Consider the following 22,788-nt stretch of genomic DNA (forward strand, 5'->3'; position numbering starts at 1 on the left):
AAAATTCCGACGTGATGCGTCTTTTTTCTTTTCTTTTTTTTTTTTTTTTTTTTTGGTCGCAAAGTGAATTTATCGAAAATTATTCAAGGGTAAGTCATGTTTCTAAATTTCGCTAAATCAAATCTGGGAAAAAAATTAAGATGGAAGATTAACTTTTATCGCTCAGTCTACAAGAAAGTCATTAGGATGACGAAGACAATTTGCTGTGTGCTTTCCGAAAGAACGTCAGCCAATTAAAGCAACCATGGGAAAGCTAAACGGGAATTAGAAACATCGTCCTCCCGAATGCAAATCCACATCTTACCAATGCGCCATGTCGTTCGGTAAAGCAACAGCAATCTGAGATTGTGAAAGTGGATGTGGATAACCATTCTTCTCTCAAACAGTCCGCATGTGGAATATGCACTGGGCAGAACGATTCTGGTGCACAGTACCTCCTCAAATGTTCAAATGTGTGTGTGTTCCTAAGGGACCTAACTGCTGAGGTCATTGGTCCCTAGATTTACACCCTACTAAAAACTAACTTAAACTAACTTATGCTAAGAACAACTCATACACCCATCCCCGAGGGAAGACTCGAACCTACATCTAGATTTATACTCCGCAAGCAACCCAACGGTGTGTGGCGGAGGGCACTTCACGTGCCACTGGCATTACCTCCCTTCGCTGTTCCAGTCGCGTATGGTTCGCGGGAAGAACGACTGCCGGAAAGCCTCCGTGCGCGCTCGATTCTCTCTAATTTTACATTCGTGATCTCCTCGGGAGGTATAAGTAGGTGGAAGCAATATATTCGATACCTCATCCAGAAACGCACCCTCTCGAAACCTGGACAGCAAGCTACACCGCGATGCAGAGCGCCTCTCTTGCAGAGTCTGCCACTTGAGTTTGCTAACCATCTCCGTAACGCTATCACGCTTACCAAATAACCCTGTGACGAAACGCGAAGCTCTTCTTTGGATCTTCTCTATCTCCTCTGTCAACCCGACCTGGTACGGATCCCACACTGATGAGCAATACTCAATTATAGGTCGAACGAGTGTTTCGTAAGCCACCTCCTTTGTTGATGGACTACATTTTCTAAGGACTCTCCCAATGAATCTCAACCTGGTACCCGGCTTACCAACAATTAATTTTATATGATCATTCCACTTCAAATCGTTCCGCACGCATACTCCCAGATATTTTACAGAAGTAACTGCTACCAGTGTTTGTTCCGCTATCATATAATCATACAGGAAAGGATCCTTCTTTCTATGTATTCGCAATACATTACATTTGTCTATGTTAAGGGTCAGTTGCCACTCCCTGCACCAAGTGCCTATCCGCTGCAGATCTTCCTGCATTTCGCTGCAATTTTCTAGTGCTGTAACTTCTCTGTATACTCCAGCATCATCCGCGAAAAGCCGCATGGAACTTCCAACACTATCTACTGGGTCATTTATATACAGGGTGATTCAAAAAGACTATCACAACTTTAAAAGTGTGTATTTAATGAAAGAAACATAATATAACCTTCTGTTATACATAATTACAAAGAGTATTTAAAAAGGTTTTTTTTCACTCAAAAACAAGTTCAGAGATGTTCAATATGGCCCCCTCCAGACACTCGAGCAATATCAACCCGATACTCCAACTCGTTCCACACTCTCTGTAGCATATCAGGCGTAACAGTTTGGATAGCTGCTGTTATTTCTCGTTTCAAATCATCAATGGTGGCTGGGAGAGGTGGCCGAAACACCATATCCATAACATACCCCCATAAGAAAAAATCGCAGGGGGTAAGATCAGGGCTTCTTGGAGGCCAGCGATGAAGTGCTCTGTCACGGGCTGCCTGGCGGCCGATCCATCGCCTCGAGTAGTTGACGTTGAGGTAGTTACGGACAGATAAGTGCCAATGTGGTGGCGCTCCATCCTGCTGAAATATGAATTGTTGTGCTTCTTGTTCGAGCTGAGGGAACAGCCAATTCTCTAACATCTCCAGATACTGTAGTCCAGTTACTGCTTGCTGTATGCGTGCTACATTTTCATCACTCGTTCTCGGCCATCCAGAACTTTTCCCTTTGCACAAACAGCCATTCTCTGTAAACTGTTTATACCAACGTTTAATACACCACCTATCAGGAGGTTTAACACCATATTTCGTTCGAAATGCACGCTGAACAACTGTCGTCGATTCACTTCTGCCGTACTCAATAACACAAAAAGCTTTTTGTTGAGCGGTCGCCATCTTAGCATCAACTGACGCTGACGCCTAGTCAACAGCGCCTCAAGCGAACAAATGTACAACTAAATGAAACTTTATAGCTCCCTTAATTCGCCGACAGATAGTGCTTAGCTCTGCCTTTTGTCGTTGCAGAGTTTTAAATTCCTAAAGTTGTGGTATTCTTTTTGAATCACCCTGTATATTGTGAAAAGCAATGGTCCCATAACACTCCCCTGTGGCACGCCAGAGGTTACCTTAACGTCCTCCGGCGGGAGGGGCCGCGCAGTCCTTGACGTGACGCCCCGAACCGAGCGACCTCTCCGCGTGGCACAGTACCTCCTCCGCAATAGACCACGCAGTATCTTGCTCAAAAAAATAAAAAAAATAAAAAAATAAAATAAAATAAATAAATAAAAAACAAAAACAACTCAAATCCTGTTAGCTCTGGGACTACGAACTGTTATTTCCTTCGCTCTTCCCCGAAGCCGTCGATATAAGCCACATGAGAGCTCCCTGGCGTCTTCCGATGGACACGACCTTGTTCGTGCACAACTGCGCAGGAAGCGCCAGCAGCAACCTGGCAGTAGCGGGCGGCTGGCAGCTGGGGCTCGATTTCTCGGCCGCTGCTCCGCTAAGCTGAGCCGAATGTGGGGCGGCCGTCCGCTGCGAAGTCACTCGCTGCCCCTCTCTCCAGCTTTGCCGCATCCGGCATTCTTCCGCCCGCCACGCCCCGCCCCTCTCACTGCCGCTCCCAGCGGACTGTGTTGCCCCGGCGATCCTTTCTGCACGCTAGGCTGGCCCTACACTTCGCAAAGTAATTGCGACCACCCACTAGTATTATGACCACCTGCTACAGCCAGCATACCGTTTGCAGCGTGTTGTGACCACCACTTAGTGTGAATTGTGCACACCAAACCCTTCAAAAATATTTTTTTTTCAAATGCATGTATGGCTACGAAGGTCCGTTCTCCGTGATTAAACGGGAGCAAGAACACACGTATGTCTAAGAACAAGTGTTAGCCGGGATCAAACGGAGCAAGAAATTAAAGAAAAAATCTTATGATACAAAACCAAAATATTTCTATTGTGAAACAGACAATAAACCGAAACTTCCTGGCAGATTAAAACTGTGTGCCCGACCGAGACTCGAACTCGGGACCTTTGCCTTACGCAGGCAAGTGCTCCACCATCTGAGCTACCGAAGCACGACTCACGCCCGCTATTCACAGCTTTACTTCTGCCAGTATCTCGTCTCCTAACTTCCAAACTTTACAGAAGCTCTTCTGCGAACCTTGCAGAACTAGCACTCCTGAAAGAAAGGATATACCGGAGACATGGCTTAGCCACAGCCTGGGGGATGTTTCCACAATGAGATTTTCACTCTGCAGCAGAGCTTCGGTAGCCCAGATGGTAGAGCACTTGCCCGCGAAAGGCAAAGGTCCCGAGTTCGAGTCTCGCTCGGGCACACAGTTTTAATCTGCCAGGAAGTTTCATATCAGCGCACACTCCGCTGCAGAGTGAAAATCTCATTCTGGAGACAATAAACCCTTTACAACAAATAAGACAATCTGTTCTAAAGTGCATATGTTTGCAAGTTCGTGAAATCCGAAACATGCTTCAACTTTGGTAGTCTTGTCTTCCTCAGTTGCGTGTAATATAACGGTAAATTGGTAATTGTTACTTTTGGACCGGCTAACTACAACTGAATGAAAGATAATTTTTTTGCCATACGCGTTTCGACTTTATTCTCTGCAAGGCATCTTCAGTGGCCTGGAATATGTATATGTTCTTACTATATAGTTTACATTTTGGGGCAGTTCGGGAGGCTGGTTTTTCAATGACGTAGTGATATTTTAAATTCTACATACAGGTAGTGTGGAGGGTTTTCTACGTGTTGTCTTTCTGTTCTATTTTTGGACCTGTCCTTCTTCTTATAACTATCCAACGTTATTGCCAAAGATCGAATATTACTGCCAAATTTCTAGTGTAATTTTTGAGATATCTATAATCTATTTGTGTATGCATGTGTGTGTGTGTGTGTGTGTGTGTGTGTGTGTGTGTGCCTCTTTCTCTATACCTCCCTTCCCCCCCCCCCCTTACGCCTTCTGGTCACACACACAAAAAGAAAAAGAACAAAGGTCACCAAAACAAATACTATATCACACACACACACACACGCGCGCGCGCACCACGCATATGCATGCACAGACAGATCACAGATATCTCAAAAATTACACTCGAAAGTTGGCAACAACATTCCGGCCAGCTGTGGCAGCAGTCGGCAACACAAACCAAAACACTGCATCAAAACAAGTGTTCAGTTCCTAGTGCTGTGAAATGTGGAAAACAAGAACCCCAAGTGGCAATTATAAGTAGAGTAATAACACCAAAAATGGAACAGAAACGTAACAAGTAGAAAATTGTGCACTCAACCTGTAAGTAGAATTGAAAATGTTACTACGTCATGGAAAAACCAACTGACATAACTGTTAATAACCTATAGGTACGTTGCCCAAAAATGTAAACTAAATGGTAAAAATATGTACATATTCCAGTCCACTAAGATGCCTTTGCCGGCCGCGGTGGTCTCGCGGTTCTAGGCGCGCAGTCCGGAACCGTGCGACTGCTACGGTCGCAGGTTCGAATCCTGCCTCGGGCATGGATGTGTGTGATGTCCTTAGGTTAGTTAGGTTTAAGTAGTTCTAGGTTCTAGGGGACTAATGACCACAGTAGTTGAGTCCCATAGTGCTCAGAGCCATTTAAGATGCCTTTCAGAGAATAAAGGCGAAACGCGTATGGCACGAAAATTATGTTTCATTCAGTTGCAGTTAGACGGTCCAAAAGTAAACATTATCAATATACCTTAATCGAAACATGCTGCTGTGCAACATTCATTACAACGAATTTAGCATGCTAGGATTCTATAAATGTTGGGCAAAAATATGCAGACACTGCGAGAAATGCATGCTTCAACATAAATGCAAGTGGTGGCCAAGGCCTGCAGGTTGCGCTATTGTATTTGATAACGAACCGCACCTGTCCGTGCTTCCGTAACCAAAGTCGCCGAAGTGTTTGGTGCTCCAAGAGGCGCCGTATCGAAGATTTATACCGCATACGAGGAAAGTGTGGGTTGAGTCATCGTGGCAGGCGGTCATTCAAGATGACTGTGACGAAAAATAAAGAGAACAACAGCTGCTAAAGTCACTGCACAGCTCAATGTCGCACTCGCAAACCGTGTCAGCCTAAAAACAATACTAACAGAGCTCTATAAGCAGGGAATGCAGGTCGAGCTGGAATTGCAAACCCACATATCAGTGATGGAAATGTCCGTAACAGGGAAACGTCGTGCCGAAGCCATAAAACCTTGACTATGAAGCACTGAAAGAAAGTCATTTGGTCGGATGATTCTTGTTGTGAACTGTTGCCAACGTATGGCCGAGTTTATGTCCCAAGAGTGAATTATTGCGAGGGTTCTGTGATGATTTGAGCAGCCACATCGTGTAATTCCATGGGCCCTGTGCTTAGTCTCCAAGGCCGCATTACTACCAAGGATTAGGTGACCATTTTGATTGATCAGGTCCATTTCATGGTACCCTGTTCGTTCCTAAATGGTGATGCTGTGTTAGAAGAAAAAATTACTCGAAATTCTGTCATTAGTAGCCCAAATGGCAAAATATCGCCTAATGTAGTAACGTGGGTGATAATTATGAACACCAGTTGCGACACAGAATGATTGCGGGCTACTTGAATTCTTCCGAGCCGATTACGCCCTGTATACTCATTCTGCCCTTTCGTTCAAAATCCAAGTAAGACCTTGTCATACTATAGTAACTGAGCCTGGAATTCAATGCACAATTAAATTTTAAAATATGCATCCACTCATGTACAATCAAATGACCAAACATGCACAATTAAAGGAAAAACATAGAATATCAGGTTTCCATCTTTTGCTGTGATGCAGTTTATTTTGTTTCAAAACAGTATACCACAACCAGTTTTTCCAAATTCCCCACCGACTTGTGATAGCTCTGCGTGTTGAGTTGCTGAGCTACGGCAAATCCGTAGATTCGAGAGGCGAGGTGGTTGTAATCCATCCACCGACAACCTTGATAATGGTTTTCTGTGGTTTCTTTTCCCGGTTTCGATCTGGGCAAATGCTCTCTTCCCTGACAGAATTCAGTTCCCTTAAAGAAGCAGCCTCTCTGCTTAAATGAAAGGAGCTGTACCAGAGGCAGGCCAAACACCTCTTTGGAGACTCCCTGCACTAAAAGCCACATGCTAAGTAAATAATAACCCAAGTTCTCCATAATTTGGCTAACGCGTTTACCTGACGGGACATTCTTTACTGCAAAAAATGATCTTTCTACATTGCAAGAAATGACAGATGCACCCTTAAATGAGGAAATTTGGTAAAGTATAAGGCTGAATAATTCAAGACTAATTGCATTTTCGCCACAAGAAATAGTTCTAGATCCTCTGTCGAACAGAACAGTGTCAGATCTCTTAATGCAATAACGCTGTCGGTAATAACAAAGGTTTCCCATGTACTTCATGCTCATCCATTCCTGATCACTTACTCGTTCAAATCCAAACTGAAAGCCTTGGACGGCGAAGGGAGATTGGAGCATGACTGCTTCGTACTGGTTTGCGAAAATACAATACTCCCAAGTAACGACATTACATCTCTGCTTGGTGAGAACTCCGAGATCATTGTCGAATAAAATGGTTTAACATTTTTTGGAAATTCCATATTTTATGGATTAAAACTGAAAAAATGAACTATTACGCACAATAGCGTAGTATTATGCACTATAGGTAGAAAAAGGTGATTAACATGGAGGATTTAAGTGCAAAATATGTCACATAAAATAAAAAATCAAAATATACAATTTTTACTTCCTATAAGGTCAAAATATGCAAACACGCACGGAAAAACTACGGTTATATTTTATTGTTAGGTCATGAAATGAAAAACACCATAGTTCGAGAAGTGTAACCAACATATACAAAAACATCAGTTTGCGTGGAGATCCTGTCTTTAATAATAACTATAACGAAAGTGAGTCTGATTGCAGGTTACGCTGTAAATATGTTAATTTTTTTATTTTCATTTTCGGTCGCCTGACTCATGAATTTTGAGTACTAAAATTGTCAACCTTAGTTAAATAAGTGTTTGAATCTGTTAACAAGGTACCTAGACAGGTATAGAAACAAACTGAAAGAGACAACCATCCACACTATCTCTCATGAGCTGTATTATAGAATAGCAGTACTTTTGCCAACAATAGATGGTGTCATTGAAAATCTGGAGAAGAAATTTTATCAAAAGAATTTTTTTTTATCTTCTGTCGAAATAATATTGCCCGTTAACTGCCATACGGAGAATTTCGAAAAGTTATCCTAATTGAAAGCTTACTTTAAGAATAGCGTATCTCAAACCGAGCTTGAAGCAGAGTACACATTATGGTGTGAGAAATGATGTTACCAAGAAAAATTCCACGTCCCTGCTAAACTTATGTTGGTTTCTGATTCTTGTGACAAGAACTTATATCCAAACGTACGATATCTTTCGCATGTACTTGTGTCCTACCAGTATCAACATGTGAAGCTTAGATGTCATTTTTCGCAGCGAAAAGAGAGAAAACTTACTTGCGGAACAGAACGTGCAATGAAAGGTTGACCGGACTAGCCTTCATGTCAGTACACTATGCTCTTCCTTTTACAGCAGAAGATGTCTTAAATGTTATGGCATGAGAAGGGAGACTAAGACTTTTTCTATAGTTACGAAATAAAGTTCTGAGGTATTTATCATCGCAAAAAACAAACTGAATTTTATTTGAGACAATTAGTGACCAATTGCAAATACAGCAAAAATATTTGTAAATAATTAATTATATAGGAATCCACCGTTGATATAAAAGAAATGACCGTTTTGTTGATAGACGAATCTAACGTTCAATGATTTCATATAACACGTGTAGTGTAAAGAAGTAATATTTTAATTTCGTTGTAAAACATTAACGTACACTAGTACCCTGCTTAGCTGGGTGGTAACGTGCCCGTCTCTCATGCATGCGGGGCCCAGGTTCGATACCCGGCCGGGCTGGAGATTTTCTCCGCTCGGGGACTGGGTGCTGTGTAGTCCTCGCCATAATTTCATCCTCATCATCGGCGCGCAAGTCGCCCAGTGTGCCGAAGATTGAAATAAGACTTGCCCTTGACGGCCGTACTTCCCCGGATGGGAGCTCCCGGCGGACGATGCCATACGCTCATTCCGTTTTTCATTAAAATACACTTTATGACAAAAGAAACGACGCAGCGCGAAGGAATAATCCGACTGGAGCGGAAATCTATAGACGTGATGTGTATAAATAGACAAATTATAATTTCAGAAAAATTGGATAATTTATTCAAGAGAAACAGCTTTACAGGTTGAGCAAGGCTGTAACGAGTTGGTCCACCTCCGGTCCTTAAGCGCGCAGTTATTCGTCTTGGCATTTATTGATAGAGTTGTGGGATGTCCTCCTGAGGGATAACGTGCCAAATTCTGTCCAATTGGAGCGTTAGATCGACAAAATTCCGAAATGGTTGGACGGCCCTGTCCATGATACCCCGAAAGTTCTCAATTGGGGACAGAACCGGCGAACTAGCTGGCCAAAGTAGGGTTTGGTAAGCGCGAAGACAAACAGTAGAAACTCTCGCCATGGGCGGGTGGATATTATCTTGCTGAAATGTAATCCCAGGATGGCTCGTCACAAAGGGCGTTGGATATGGTCGACGTACCTCTGTGCTGTAAGGGTGCCGCGGATGACAACCAAAGGGCTTTTGCTATGGAAAGAAGTTCAGAATTGTTACAGATGAGTCTAACCACTATGGGACCTAACATCTGATGTCATCAGTCCCCTAGAACTTAGAACTACTTAAACCTAACTAACCTAAGGACATCAACCACATCCATGCCCGAGGCAGGATTCGAACCTGCGACCGTAGCAGCAGCACGGTTCCGGACTGAAGCGCCTAGAACCGCTCGGCCACAGCGGCCGGCTGGAAAGAAGTGTCTCGCCAGACCATCACTCCTGGATGTCGGGCCATATAGCGTGAAATAGCCAGGTTATTATCCCACCGCTGTCCGGGACGTCTTCAGGCGCTTCTTCGGCCTGGAATCCCACTGACTGGAGTGCAATTGTCTTCAGTGAAGAGTCCCGCTTCGAATTGTTCCCCCATGACGAGCAAAGACGTGCCGCGAAACCTCAGACAGCGGTGGGATAGCAATGTGACCGTCCCCCACCATAAGACCCGACAATCAGGAGTGATGATCTGGGGTGGCATTTCTTTTCATAGCAGGACCTCTTTGGTTGTCATCCGCGGCACAGCATTACCTCGATGGTATTCCACGCCCCGTTTTGTAATTAACACGTAAATTGTTTTCAGAATAAATTAAAAATATGAGCCTCATTAAGGGCCTCTTTAACAAATAGGACCGTCACTTAGACCAAATCCTGCCTACGTCCTCGCAGCGGCGGAGGGGGTTCTAAGCCGACCGACCGCTGTTTATTGTGTGAGGAGGCGGGGTCACTTCTTCAGTGTTTACAACGTGATCGGTATTTTTCCATGTTCTATTCTGCGCTTTTTTGGGGGCGGCGGTTCGCTGATTTTGGTTTATGCCATTCCCATAACCGTTGTTTTCGTAATTGTTATTTATGTGTGGGTGTTCATTCCCGCCGGCCGCTGTGGCCGAGCGGTTCTTGGCGCTATAGTCTGGAACCCGACGACCGCTACTGTCGCAGGTTCGAATCCTGCCTCGGACATGGATGTGTGTGATGGCCTTAGTTCGGTTTAAGTAGTTATAAGTTCTAGGGGACTGATGGCCTCAGATTTTAAGTCCCATAGTGCTCAGAGCCATTTGTTCATTCCGTTCCTGTACCCTTGTTGTCTATTATCGTCGGGACAGCGCCAATTATTCCAGCCATTACGGTTACTTCTTGATGGTGAGCCGCGGTATCCTGAACTGTTATTTCTCTATTGGAAACGGTTACTGCACGATTTCCGAATCCTACAATACCATTATATACATACGGCGGCGGATATGGATGCCCACGCACTACGCGTTGCCGTAATGATTTCTGCTATTATCGCCGTTCTTGTTCTTGTTGCTGAAGTTATCGTTACGACGATTATAAAATCCTTCGTTTTTCCGTGGACCCTACTGGTTTCTATTATATTCATTTGAGTTTTGACTTCTCTCATAAATGAGATCAATCGAATTCAAGACCGTGAGAAAGTATTCTTGGTCGTAAGTTAGCACAGTTACCAGTTACTCACGAATGTTTTTTGGCAGATCACTCTTCAGTATTCTCAAAACATCGAGGCGTGATATCGGATTGCTTCAGTATCTCGTCTTGTTCAAGTATCTTTCAAAATACCGGCACAGTCAGCCTTGTTTTACGTTAAATGGTTGAGGGGCAAAAACTTCCATTCGCAGTCTCTCCTGAGTTCTCTGCGACCATTGCTTCTCTAGGAAGGCCTGTTCAAGTTCTTCATACATTCGACTGTGCTCTACCTCTTCGGCTGCCCGTGGTCACACGTCACGTTGTGTGAAATCGACAACGAACTGAATCTTTTGTATTTCGGACCAGTACCGAGATAAATCATTTCTAAATGTATTCACAAAGACGGCGGAGTGTGTTGTCACGGATTCTTGAGAGAAGACTGGGAACTGCCTATGTTTTATTAGACCCTCGTCTATGATGACTGACGACAGGCCACGCATTACGTCACCAGATCGTGAGCTGCATATTGTAACACTGGCACTTACGTTTGATTGTTTGCAAACCTTTCCCTTTTGCTTTTATCGTAATCTGACTTTGGAGAAATAATATTCGCGTGACTACGGTTCGTTTATAACCTCTTGAAGAGCATCAACATAAGTTTTTTGTTTCCGGAAGCACTTTTCAACTAGGTTAGAATCACTGTCAAAGACGCCGGCCTCAGATCTCTGATTTAATCTTTTCACATTCTTATAGATGGATTCGTACTCGGTTTTACGTCTTGCGTGAGTTTTTGTACGTCATCCGGTAAGTTTTCACATGCACACTTCCTTTCAGAGAATTGGTATACTTAAGCTAAGCATTCGTGTGGGCTCTGTAAACTACCGAGCACCGTTGCAAATTCGTCGACCTGGCGTCCACTTTGACTTTGATCTTCACTCATAATAGAAAGAGTTTTGTTTTTCTGATTGTTTAGATTAGAAAATTTTGTGTCAAATTTACTAGTTGCACCTGTCAAATGTGTACATGTTAGTACGCAAATTTTCGAAGTCGTTGGAGAGTGTCGTGACTTTTTGGTGTAAGGTACTGAGAGTTTGATCTAAATTGCAGAGGACACGTCTGTGATTTTTCTACTCAAGTCAGCACGTATTCAATTGTAGTAATTTCTGTGAGTATTTTTCTATGGTTGATACGTGCGAATGATGATTGTCTAATGCGCGTGTAGCCTGAGTATGTGTGTGTCCCTTCCATTAACTGAGTTTCGAGCTCGGAAAATTTCCTACGTCTGTTGCATAGTTTCTGTACAAATTGTTTTGAAAATAGACATTAGTAGAACCAGGTATTAATTTTCTCATTGACACTTGATTCCATTTGTACTGTCAAACTCTAACTGAATGACTGAAACATAACAGAAACTCAATAGTTGTGGAAAATTTCGCACGTGATATACGTTCTCGAAGTGATGGCTTCTCGTTATTGTCATTGCTACCTATATGAAAATATTTAATATTGCAATGAATAATAAACTCTACCATAAATACTGTTGCCCGCATCTCGTGGTCGTGCGGTAGCGTTCTCGCTTCCCACGCCCGGGTTCCCGGGTTCGATTCCCGGCGGGGTCAGGGATTTTCTCTGCCTCGTGATGGCTGGGTGTTGTGTGCTGTCCTTAGGTTAGTTAGGTTTAAGTAGTTCTAAGTTCTAGGGGACTGGTGACCATAGATGTTAAGTCCCATAGTGCTCAGAGCCATAAATACTGTTATTTGTGAAAAGGTTATAGGCAGGTTAGGGATCAGGATATTGCAGTGAAATTACTTTTGCGTGCTATGATCCCTGGAATATTCTTGATCCTACCTTTGGTTGACGAACTTCTGTTCATGTTCCGTAAAGTTCAGTTACTTGTCTCGGAGAAAACTTTTTTCGGTTTCCGTAATTTTATTCCATTTTTACTGGTAACGTTCCCTTTTCTCATTCTATCCTCATTGTCGAATATGAGGAACAAAGGCAGAATAAAATAATACTTCGACAATCACTGTTACAATTACTATTTTTTACTTACGATCTGATGAATGCGGGATCCGGTCTCGTTTCGGTTCGCCGGCGTATTGTATTCTATTTTTCCTACTGGCTGGGTAATGTGTTATAGTTTTTGAATTGGAAATGTTTTATGAAGTTTAACTATAAAGTCATAAATGGAAGTTAAGGGAATGGTAATGCGACCGGCTGCCGAACAGACATTGTCAGATATATCTGAAATTTAATAGCAAATGTCCTTAGTTGCACATTCTTCTTAGTAGGAAATTTTACCTCTTTTTTCTGTTGCGATGGTCATCTTGAATACAGCCGCTGTAGGAACTGCTAATTGTTGACCGTAGAACTTGCTAACCGTTGACCGTATCGCCCAGTGAAAGGAACTAATATTTGGATGGCGTGAGATGAACTATTTGGCATAAATAGACAGGCACTCTACTTTACTTGACGTTATTTATGTTAACCCAAAATCCAAAATTACTGACAAAACTGTTACAATAGAAGGAGGGATAGAATGTTCACGTTCTCTTTTTATCAAGACACACCACAGATTCATCTCTTTCTGTCGACTTAAAAAAAATGACAGTCACATCTCTCTCATCTAACAGCATCTCTACTGCAGCGCATCGCTCCCTTTTTTGTCTTACATATACCTCTTTGAAAACATCTAGCAAGTGCCGTTATTCTGTGCAGTCTCGATCTGACCATAAACCTTAGCTTATTCAACATCTAAGTGCAAGTAAACTATCTTGTGTAGACTACATCACTGAGAATACAGGAGCTATGACCAGCATAATGGGGAAATGCACTGCAGACGACATAGAACAGATTGGAAGTCGTGAAATGTGCCGAGTTTTACCTAAATTAACTATCGTTATTACTGCGTCAAACTTCGACAATGATATTCACTATGACAACAGGCTCAAACTGTGTTGTTACCTCGTATTCACTGTGCACATTAGTTATTGTACTGATATGATTGTTAGAATTCAAGGACAGTGATTCAAGTGCTGTGTTAATTGTTCGTTTGCCACGCCTGAACTTATGTATCAATTCAGTGCTACGTTACTGCACTCGAACAATCTCACCATTTATCTGCACGTAAATTATAATGAGACTCGATGTGACCATAAACCTTAGCTTATTCAACATCTAAGTGCAAGTAAACTATCTTAACTGGTGTAGACTACATCACTGAGAATAGCCTGCTTTTGAAAGCCACTTTTAAGCCAGACTCGACGGTTGCGCAGCTACCGACGGCAGACCTGCACAGGTAAATAAGGTTATGTTACATACTCTGTTCTCAGTGTGCAATGTACGCCAAATGATAGATTAAAGTCATACGTTACTGCGTTCACAAGCTTTCTGAGAGAAATGCTTCCCTTCGCTTTACTCTGCTACCACCACAAGTAACATTTGTATTCCGCCTATTGGAGATTTTCAGCTTCACTCATTCGTGATCATCGCTGAACGGCAGAGTAATTGGGTTCCCGCAGCGGGACCGCACCGTTGGTGGTCGCCCTTCTTTCCTACGACGGAACGGCAGTCTTACAAAACTGCCCCGTGAGAGAAAAATTGAGAAAGAAGAAGGAAAGAGCGTCTGGGCAAGTGTGCAGCGCAAATAGTGAGATAATGGACTTCCCGGAATTTCCTCAGTTAAGTTTCCTGCGAACCAATAAGTTTCAACCCCGTACCTCGTTAAATATGCAGAACAAAAGACGAAAAATTCTTAATGAGTTCTGTATCCGATTTATAAACGAAATGCGGCAAAATTTGAGACTTCTATAACTGCTAAGTGCTGAACTGGAGCGTAATGGGACAAATTTAAAAATAATTCTACATTACAGAGAGACGCCCATCACTCGTTTCGTCACAACGGAAATCGGGGCAACGAAAATGAGGAAACTCCGAGTGGTGCTTTGACAGTAGTATTTCAGGTAATTTAATATCTCAAGTAGTTCTGGAGTTTTTATAGGCTGTAAAACGATTACTGCAATTTAAATAACAATCTGTCTTTCTCGTCTTTCTTTCACCTTTGTGATTTCTTTCACCTTATCGTAGAAAACAAAACTTTTTGTTTCATTTGGTATTTTTCTTGCCGTATTTAGCGAAATAATTAACAATGCCGTGTTAGTGCGTTCGATAAAGAGTGGAAGTTGTCATACTTTTTTGGGGCGGGCGGGGAAGGCTGCGGGGGAGGGGGGCTGATTAGTCGGGGGAAGGAGATTTTGCTAGAGAAATTTACTGGTGTTTTTTATGGTTTTTCGTCAATGCATTATCCATTGCTATCGAAACAATATGCCAAGACCTCCATGAGAACTTGTTACGATTTGAAGAATGTGGTACATCTAAATTAAGAAGGCCGATGTAAATATGAGCTTTCTTCTACAAAATATTGATATATTTTTCGTAGGTAGACTACAATCACACCGCATGTCATTGGCGTAGAAATCTACATAACATGTGTGTTCCTTGGTATTGAAGTCACTTCTGTTAATTATATGAATTTTTATTCTCATATAATTAAATAATATCCAAAATGGCCAGGTTACGAAATCAAGCAAACAAAAATTTACAGTGCATATTTTTATTTGTAAACCATTCAGGGGCACACCAAGGGGGTGGAGAGATAGACCACCTCCAAGGGTAGCTAAAAAAACAAAGACGGTTTAACAATTACTTGGGAAGGGTACGTGAGTCCACCTATCGCTTACGTTCTCATTTTGTGTCTGCGACATTAAACGCACGATGGTGACACACTGTCAGTTCCTAGAAGTAGTACCATAGAGAAACGACAACTGTAACCGAATACTAAACAGACGTCTATCACTAACATGGTTTATGTGGCAACAGTGTGCTGTCGCCTCATATTCAACTCATATTCAACACTGGAGTTAGTGATTTTGCTTCGCTTTGGTATTGTAGCATCTCAAATGTCGGCCACCCATAGCAGAAGTTACTGAGCTATTTGGAATATGACGTCATTTTTTTTCTGATTTCTGCCGTCTGAGGACAGGAGCGAGACGCGCCGGTGGAGAAAACAAGCAAAACAGCAAGACCTGAAATAGCTTTACTCGGTCGAATGCTTTTCATATTAAAAAAAATTGTTCAAATGGCTCTGAGCACTATGGGACTTAACATCTGAGGTCATCAGGCCCCTAGAACTTAGAACTACTTAAAACTAACTAACCTAAGGACATCACACACATCCATGCCCGAGGCAGGATTCGAACCTGCGACCGTAGCAGCAGCGCGGTTCCGGACTGAAGCGCCTAGAATCGCTCGGCCACGCTTTTCATATTCATTAATAGCTATGTATGTTGATAAAATTTTTCCTCGGTGGTTTTTGTGCAAGCAGTGCCATAGTGAATAAATTGTCTGTCCACTAACTTGTATTTCTGGAGTCTAATTTGAGCATAACTAATGAATGATTCTGCAAAGACCCCTACTCATCTTTGAATTATCTCACCGCACAGCAACAACAGGTATACAATTAACTTTGGTATACGTATATCACCTAACTATATTGCTATGCCTATGTCGTATGTTTTTTTTTTCTATAGACCAAAGCACAATGTCACAAGCAAACGCGCAGAGTGGTGAGACAAAGTAGAATGTGCTGATCAGTCGATAATAAATCTGACTGAAGAAATCAGAGCAGATGAATTTAGAGCACACGTAATTGCCGAAGACTGCTTAAAGTCCTTGGCATGTTAGTTTAGTGCACAGTTAAAGCACTTTCAGTGTAAGACATTACCTAATATTCTAATTTTGAAATAAGCAGATGAAAATTTGGAAATTTGTGGTAATGTCTTATGTGAACAAACTGCTGAGGTCATCGGTGTCTAAGCTTACACACTACTTAATCTAACTTAAATTAACTTACTCTAAGGACAACATACACACCCGTGCCGAGGGAGAACTCGAACTTCCGACGGGGGAAGCTGCACAGGTCGTGACTAGGCGCCGTTACAAACACCAAGACCAAAGCAAAATTCAGAGGCAAACTATCTGAGCCGTTTACGATTAAGACAGGGTTAAGACAAGGAGATGGTCTTTCACCACTGCTCTTCAACTGTGCTCTTGAATGCTTGAAGAGAGAATGGTACAAAGAGAATCCTAAAAACGTAACAGTTGGAACCAAGAAAGATGATATAAACCTAAATTGTTTGGGATTCGCAAATAACTTGGCATTCCTAGCTAATATTGTACAAGAAGCCAGAAATCAAATAATGAGCCTGCAAAATATAGCGCAAAAGGTATGACTTAAGATATCTTTCGAAAAGATCGAGATGATGGTAACAGACCAGCTAGTAACAGACCGCGTAACAGTAGACAACAGAAAAATTAATATAGTGAAGCAATTTAAATATCTTGGAGAAATTATAACTCACAACTGCTTGACAAGAAACAACCAATAAAATGATAAAAGCTCAAAACCTAACATGGTCTACATACAATAAGAAATATTCATCAACTTAAACAAAATTATAACACCAAAAGACGGTGGTTCAGCCAGAGGTAACATACTCAAGTGAGACTCCTTTTAAAGTTACTCAGAGAAACATAGATGACAAAATAATAAAGGTAGAAAGAAGAATAGCTAGAACATGCATAAATAAAAAGTACCAGAAGGAAGGACAATGGCGGATAGTGCTGAATGAAGTAGTGAACAAGGAACTGGAGCCCATCAGAGATACTATACGTAGAAAGAGAATTCCCTTCTTTGGCCACGTAATGAGGACGCCAGAAACAAGATTAGCAAGAAAAATTATGCAGAAACTGTGGAATCTGAAACAACAAGTAGGATGGATCAAGGAAATTAAAGAGGATATGGAAGAACTAGATATAGGACCTAACCCTGGATGATCTGCAAAACAACAAGAAAAATCTCAATAAACAGAATGACAAGAAAACAAGATTTAAACCGAAAGTAGACAAACGACACACAATGAAAAGGCTATTTACAGATGAGGAAAGACAGGAAAGATCAGAACGAATGAAAAGAAACTGGGCAGTTAAGAAAGAACGAAACATGCGCTTACTGAAGAAGAGGACCAGGAAATGATTGACTAAAGTGGTCCTATGAGGCCGTAAAAGCAAATAATAATCATTCAGAATTATTCTGTCAAGACTTCTACGAAATTATTTCCAAGGAAAATGACGTTCCTGATAAAGCGGTTTTAAATGAAGAATATTAATACTTAGGTTCAGACTATTGTTATTTGGTTATAAGTCTCTTCATCAACACGTTTTCATCCGAAGTACAAGCGTAGGCTTCCTATTCTGTTCACGTTTGTCTTTGTTGTTTCCAGGCCTTCTCTAGTTGTGAGGAGCTGTAGACAGTTATGTAATTAAACCCCATCTTTATAAGCCACGAACCTAACAAGCTATAAAATAGGAAATACACAATAATACTGTTCAAATTCCATGTATTACTCGTTAGAGCGGCCGGCGAATGGGCGAATGTACCAATGCACAGACAAATTTAAATGCGTGCGTAAAACTGCATCAGTTCACAGTGAGACACAGTAAAACAAAGCAGCAAACAATGAGAACCGTGGACAGGCGCATGCCTGATGCATGCGTCTGCCCACCTGCGCTTGCGTACATTCTCTTGTGCGCAATCAGACGCATGCGCTCCGTTGACTCTCCGTGCAACGTCCGTATGCACGTACTGCGCGCAGAAAGTTGCAAAGGTGTAAACGCACTTACTACACATACAGTCTCGACACTCCCTCTGATATTTGTGCGCCAAACGGTCACTGACTGCGATATGTAATGAATATAAAGAGTATCGTTTGTATTGGTTTGTAGAATGGTTTTTATAGAAGTGCAGTAAACTGCAGAAATTACAGAAAGAAGACATCATATTAATTCTGTCATTCTTTAGGTTTCCTAAGGATCGTGACAGGCGTGAAACAGCACATTACAAGATTGTTTAGTTACCATTCTCTTTCAACCTACGTAGATTTAATGAGGATTAACGTCTATTTTTAAGGGAAAGAAAAGGTGAGTAAACAGTAGTGGAGGAGACCCTAGATGGGGCGATGTATTTCTACACAATAACGTGAAATTTAACGCTACACTTTGAATCGAACCAGTTTATGGATGTAAAACAAACACAATCATAGACTCGTATGTAATACAGTAACTGCATTATTTAAAGTAGCAAATAAGACACCGCAGCTGTCGCTGAAGAAAGAACTGTTATACAGGCTTAAAACAAAATTCAAAAGCCGTAAAACTGTTTCCCGACTCGGAAAAAAATACAGTTCTACAGCTGTTTTTACACCAGAGCCAGAAAAAAGCACCAAACGTATGAATATTCAATACAGGCGCCTTCTGAGTATGAAGTAACCAGTTTAAATATAATTATTCGCTTGTTCGAAAAGTGAGTGAACAGTAAGAATGCGAGACTGATTAAGATTTCGTTCCACATTATTACGTGACAAGACAAGTGACTATCATAATAAGGATAACACAGAAACAAACGCCAAGAAATCAAGTGAAGAATTACGAGCTTATTTCTTTTCAAAGATCCGTGTACTTAGAAAAGGGTCATTTTGTCCTAATGACTGCCAGGAAGAACAAAACATCAAATGGTGTTTCGATAATTTTTACACCTGTAAGTGCTTGTATATACTTCTTATGCGTGAAGTACTTATGTCATATCGGTACCATTCACCGGTTTTTGCTCTGTTTGCAATTATTTCGCGATCACTCATGTTCCTTGATATTTAACTATCGCCCGGGCCATAAAAACATACTGTTTCGTTAATTATGCACAAAAATAAATAAAAACAAACGTAGTTCTTAGGGACTGACGACAGATTTGCATCCGCTAGACGCACTATGATGTATCGCTCAGACTGTCAGATCGTAACAGCTTTCACAGTTACAAGCGTCACGACTGCGGTAGTTCTTTGAAACAAAAAAGAGACGGCGCTAGTTGCAGTTCCGGTACTAGTAACAATGACTGTTACTGATTATTAATTTCCCTCGATGTTATGAGAAGTGTCTGCACTCAGCACACGTGTAAATATCGCAGTAATTACAGATTGCAAGCGTCCTACTTCACTGCTAAGGCCACTGATTGCACTGCAATGTGCGTTTCTGCTCTTACCTCTATTTGGGGACGCCGCACACGCTTAGGTCGTCTCGCGCCTTGAACCTGAGACCTGAATTCTTCACGTCACCCGTTCCGAAGATTCGACATCATGTTACATGTAACATTATACCGCACCATAATACATGGAATCTCCTTTATGCCAGTCATAGATAAGTACTAATTTTAAAGATATTGCAATATAGAGATGAATCACAGAGTATTTATTTCGAATCCTTAGCAGATGTAGCGTATGAGGAGGAGTCGGAAAATCAGTGGAGATGTTAGCGTTTTCTTCAATAATAAAGAGTCCCCACATATTTCTGATAGAACCCGCGGGGCTCGTATTACTGACGAACTGCGACGACCCTATTTAACAAAATGAAAAGATAGTACTATCCTTGCTTTAATATGTGAAGGTAAGATTTTTTTTTTATTTATTAAAGCCTAAAAATTCTTGTTTTGGAATTGTTATCTAAGAAACATAATTAGCACTATCCAAGACGTTAAAACAATCCATCGTCATCGAATCTTATGAACTCTTTTCATATAGCAAGGAAGCATTTTCAGTAAATGGGAAGAGCAGGGAGCGCTTCTTGATTTTACCGTAGCTCGAATTACCGGCATGAAGAACTAAAATTTGCCCGTGGGCGCTGACTTCAGCATACTGTCCCTAATTTTTTTTATTGTATAATACTCTAAATGTAAAATGTATCGTATTAAAGAAATGCAGAACTCTGGCTGTGACAAAGCTTCGTAACATACTGCATAATTCTGTGACAAAACAGTGAAAGATTGCGGCACGCCCTTTAGTGCGAGGATATAAAACAAATGATTTTTTGGCGAATCTTTTTGCGGATGTAAATCAAATAGCAGCTTCGACGATATTGAAGGTGGAAGTTATAGAGAAGCAGAGGATACCATAGTGGAACACAACATGTAAATGGAATTATTCTGACAATATGCAGTACATAAAATGTGTTTTAATAAAACAGTGTTACGTCAAATGTATTCTTCAAATGATGGAAAATCTTGAGTCAATGGCCTATTTTTTTCAGTGCTTTGAAAATACTACATAATCATCTGCAAATAATCCTAAACATTGCAATTACTTTGAAAAGAAAACTGCTAATGGTTAATTTTCCCCAAAACGTAGGCATTGATGTGCAGGGGTAGTGTAGCCAGAACCAGTTTGACAAAAAAGTCTGTAGCGAAGCGCACAGACCGTATTGGAACAGAACAACTTCCTTTCACATGAAACCACAGATGCTGTTGCAGCCGCGCGGCTTGGCCACCCGGTCTCGGGCGCCATGTCACGGATTGCGCGGCCCCTTCCCGCCGGAAGTTCGGGTTTTCCCTCGCGCATGACTACGTGTGTTGTTCTTACGAGGGAACCTCCCCATCGCACCCCCCTCAGATTTTGTTATAAGTTGGCACAGTGGATAGGCCTTGAAAAACTGAACACACATCAATCGAGAAAACAGGAAGAAGTTGTGTGGAACTATGAAAAAAATAAGCAAAATATACAAACTGAGTAGTCCATGCGCAAGATAGGCAACATCAAGGAGAGCGTGAACTCAGGAGCGTCGTGGTCCCTTGGTTAGCGTGAGCAGCTGCGGAATGCAAGGTCCTTGGTTCAAGTGTTCCCTCGAGTGAAAAATTTACTTTCTTTATTTTCGCAAAGTTATGATCTGTCCGTTCGTTCATTGACATCTCTGTTCACTGTAATAAGTTTAGCGTCTGTGTTTTGCGACCGCACCGCAAAACCGTGCGATTAGTAGACGAAAGGACATGCCTCTGCAATGAGAACCGAAAACATTTGATCGCAAAGTCATAGGTCAACCGATTCCTCCACAGGAAAACGCGTCTGATACATTCTATACGACACTGGTGGCGGCATGTGCGTCACATGAGAGGAATATGCTGTCGACCCACCTAACTTGTACACTTGGCGAATGGGTAAAAAGATTCTTCTACCTTGCCCGATTTAGGTTTTCTTGTGGATGTGATATTCACTCCCAAAAAAGTGATGAAAACATAAGAGTTTGTCACATAAACTGCAACAAATGAATGCAACAGTTTCACAGTCGCACAGTTTTCCCTGTGCTCTGTCAAAACATATGTTTTTAACGTTTTCAAATTTTTCAGTGTGTAGACCGTCAAATCCTGCATATGTCCAAGCAAATCTGAATATGTCCTGGAATTTTCGGACGGTCGGACGGACAGATAATAATTGTCTGAAAATAAAAATTAAAGTTGTCACTCGAGGTAAGACTTGAACAAAGAACCTCTCCCTCACGCTAACCACGGGACCACGGCGCTCCTGAGTTCACCCTATCCTTGATGTTGCCTATGTTGCGCACGGACTACTCAGTTTGTATATTTTGCTTATTTTTTTCATTGTTCCACACAACTTCTTCCTGTTTTCTCGATTGATCTGTGTTCAGTTTTTCAAGGCCTATCCACTGTGCCAACTTATAACTAAATCTGAGGGGGGGTGCGATGGGGAGGTTCCCTTGTTAGCATAAGTTAGTTCAATTAGTGCGTAAGTCTAGGGACCGATGATCTCAGCAGTGTGGTCCCTTAGGAATTCAAACATATTTTAAATATGCTATTGCAAGACAGAGACATTTAGTGATACACTGAGGTACTTCTACGAATGTCGTGCATTGTAAAAGTCACTATGGAGCGGTCAAATGAACAGTGCTATGTGACTGTAGGAGAGTGTGACATGTGGTTTTCTTTTATAGGGACCTTTTGAGGTGCTCATTGATAGTGCAAATAAACGTACCTAAAGTTATTCTAACGTAAATTAGACTTTGTACCACTCTTGATTTGAGTGGTTTCGAAATGAAACCCGTGAAGCAATATGTGCTTTTCATATGAGGTTCTTAAGTTGTAGGCCAATTTTTGCACGTTATTTAGGACTATAATTTGCTTTAGGCATTATGGGTTCATGGAAGGTTTGATATGTGGGAATTTGTCTAGAAAAATGCGGAATTGTACTAAAATACACTGACGAAAAACAAATCGCAACACCAAGAAAGAGTTGAGCGGCACAAACGAAAGCTGGTAGGCGTGTTTATACATCTGAAATATGACGTCTATTGATATTACGCACCAGTCGCGTAACAGTGACGCTAGTAGCGTTACAATGAATATGCAGATCAGGTTTTGCTTTA

General features: G+C 41.7%; 1 protein-coding gene across 1 annotated transcript in view; it reads left to right on the top strand.

Moving 5' to 3' along the window:
* LOC126263554 (uncharacterized) overlaps nucleotides 1-22,788 on the top strand; it is a 125,605-nt gene that overhangs the window by 22,079 nt on the left and 80,738 nt on the right. The window contains exon 2 of the mRNA XM_049960646.1: nucleotides 2,689-3,017. Within this exon, the coding sequence (XP_049816603.1) occupies nucleotides 2,689-3,017 (329 nt within the window). The remainder of the gene's footprint in view (nucleotides 1-2,688; nucleotides 3,018-22,788) is intronic.

The sequence above is a fragment of the Schistocerca nitens genome, chromosome 6 (genome assembly GCF_023898315.1).
Source record: "Schistocerca nitens isolate TAMUIC-IGC-003100 chromosome 6, iqSchNite1.1, whole genome shotgun sequence".
NCBI lineage: Eukaryota > Metazoa > Arthropoda > Insecta > Orthoptera > Acrididae > Schistocerca > Schistocerca nitens.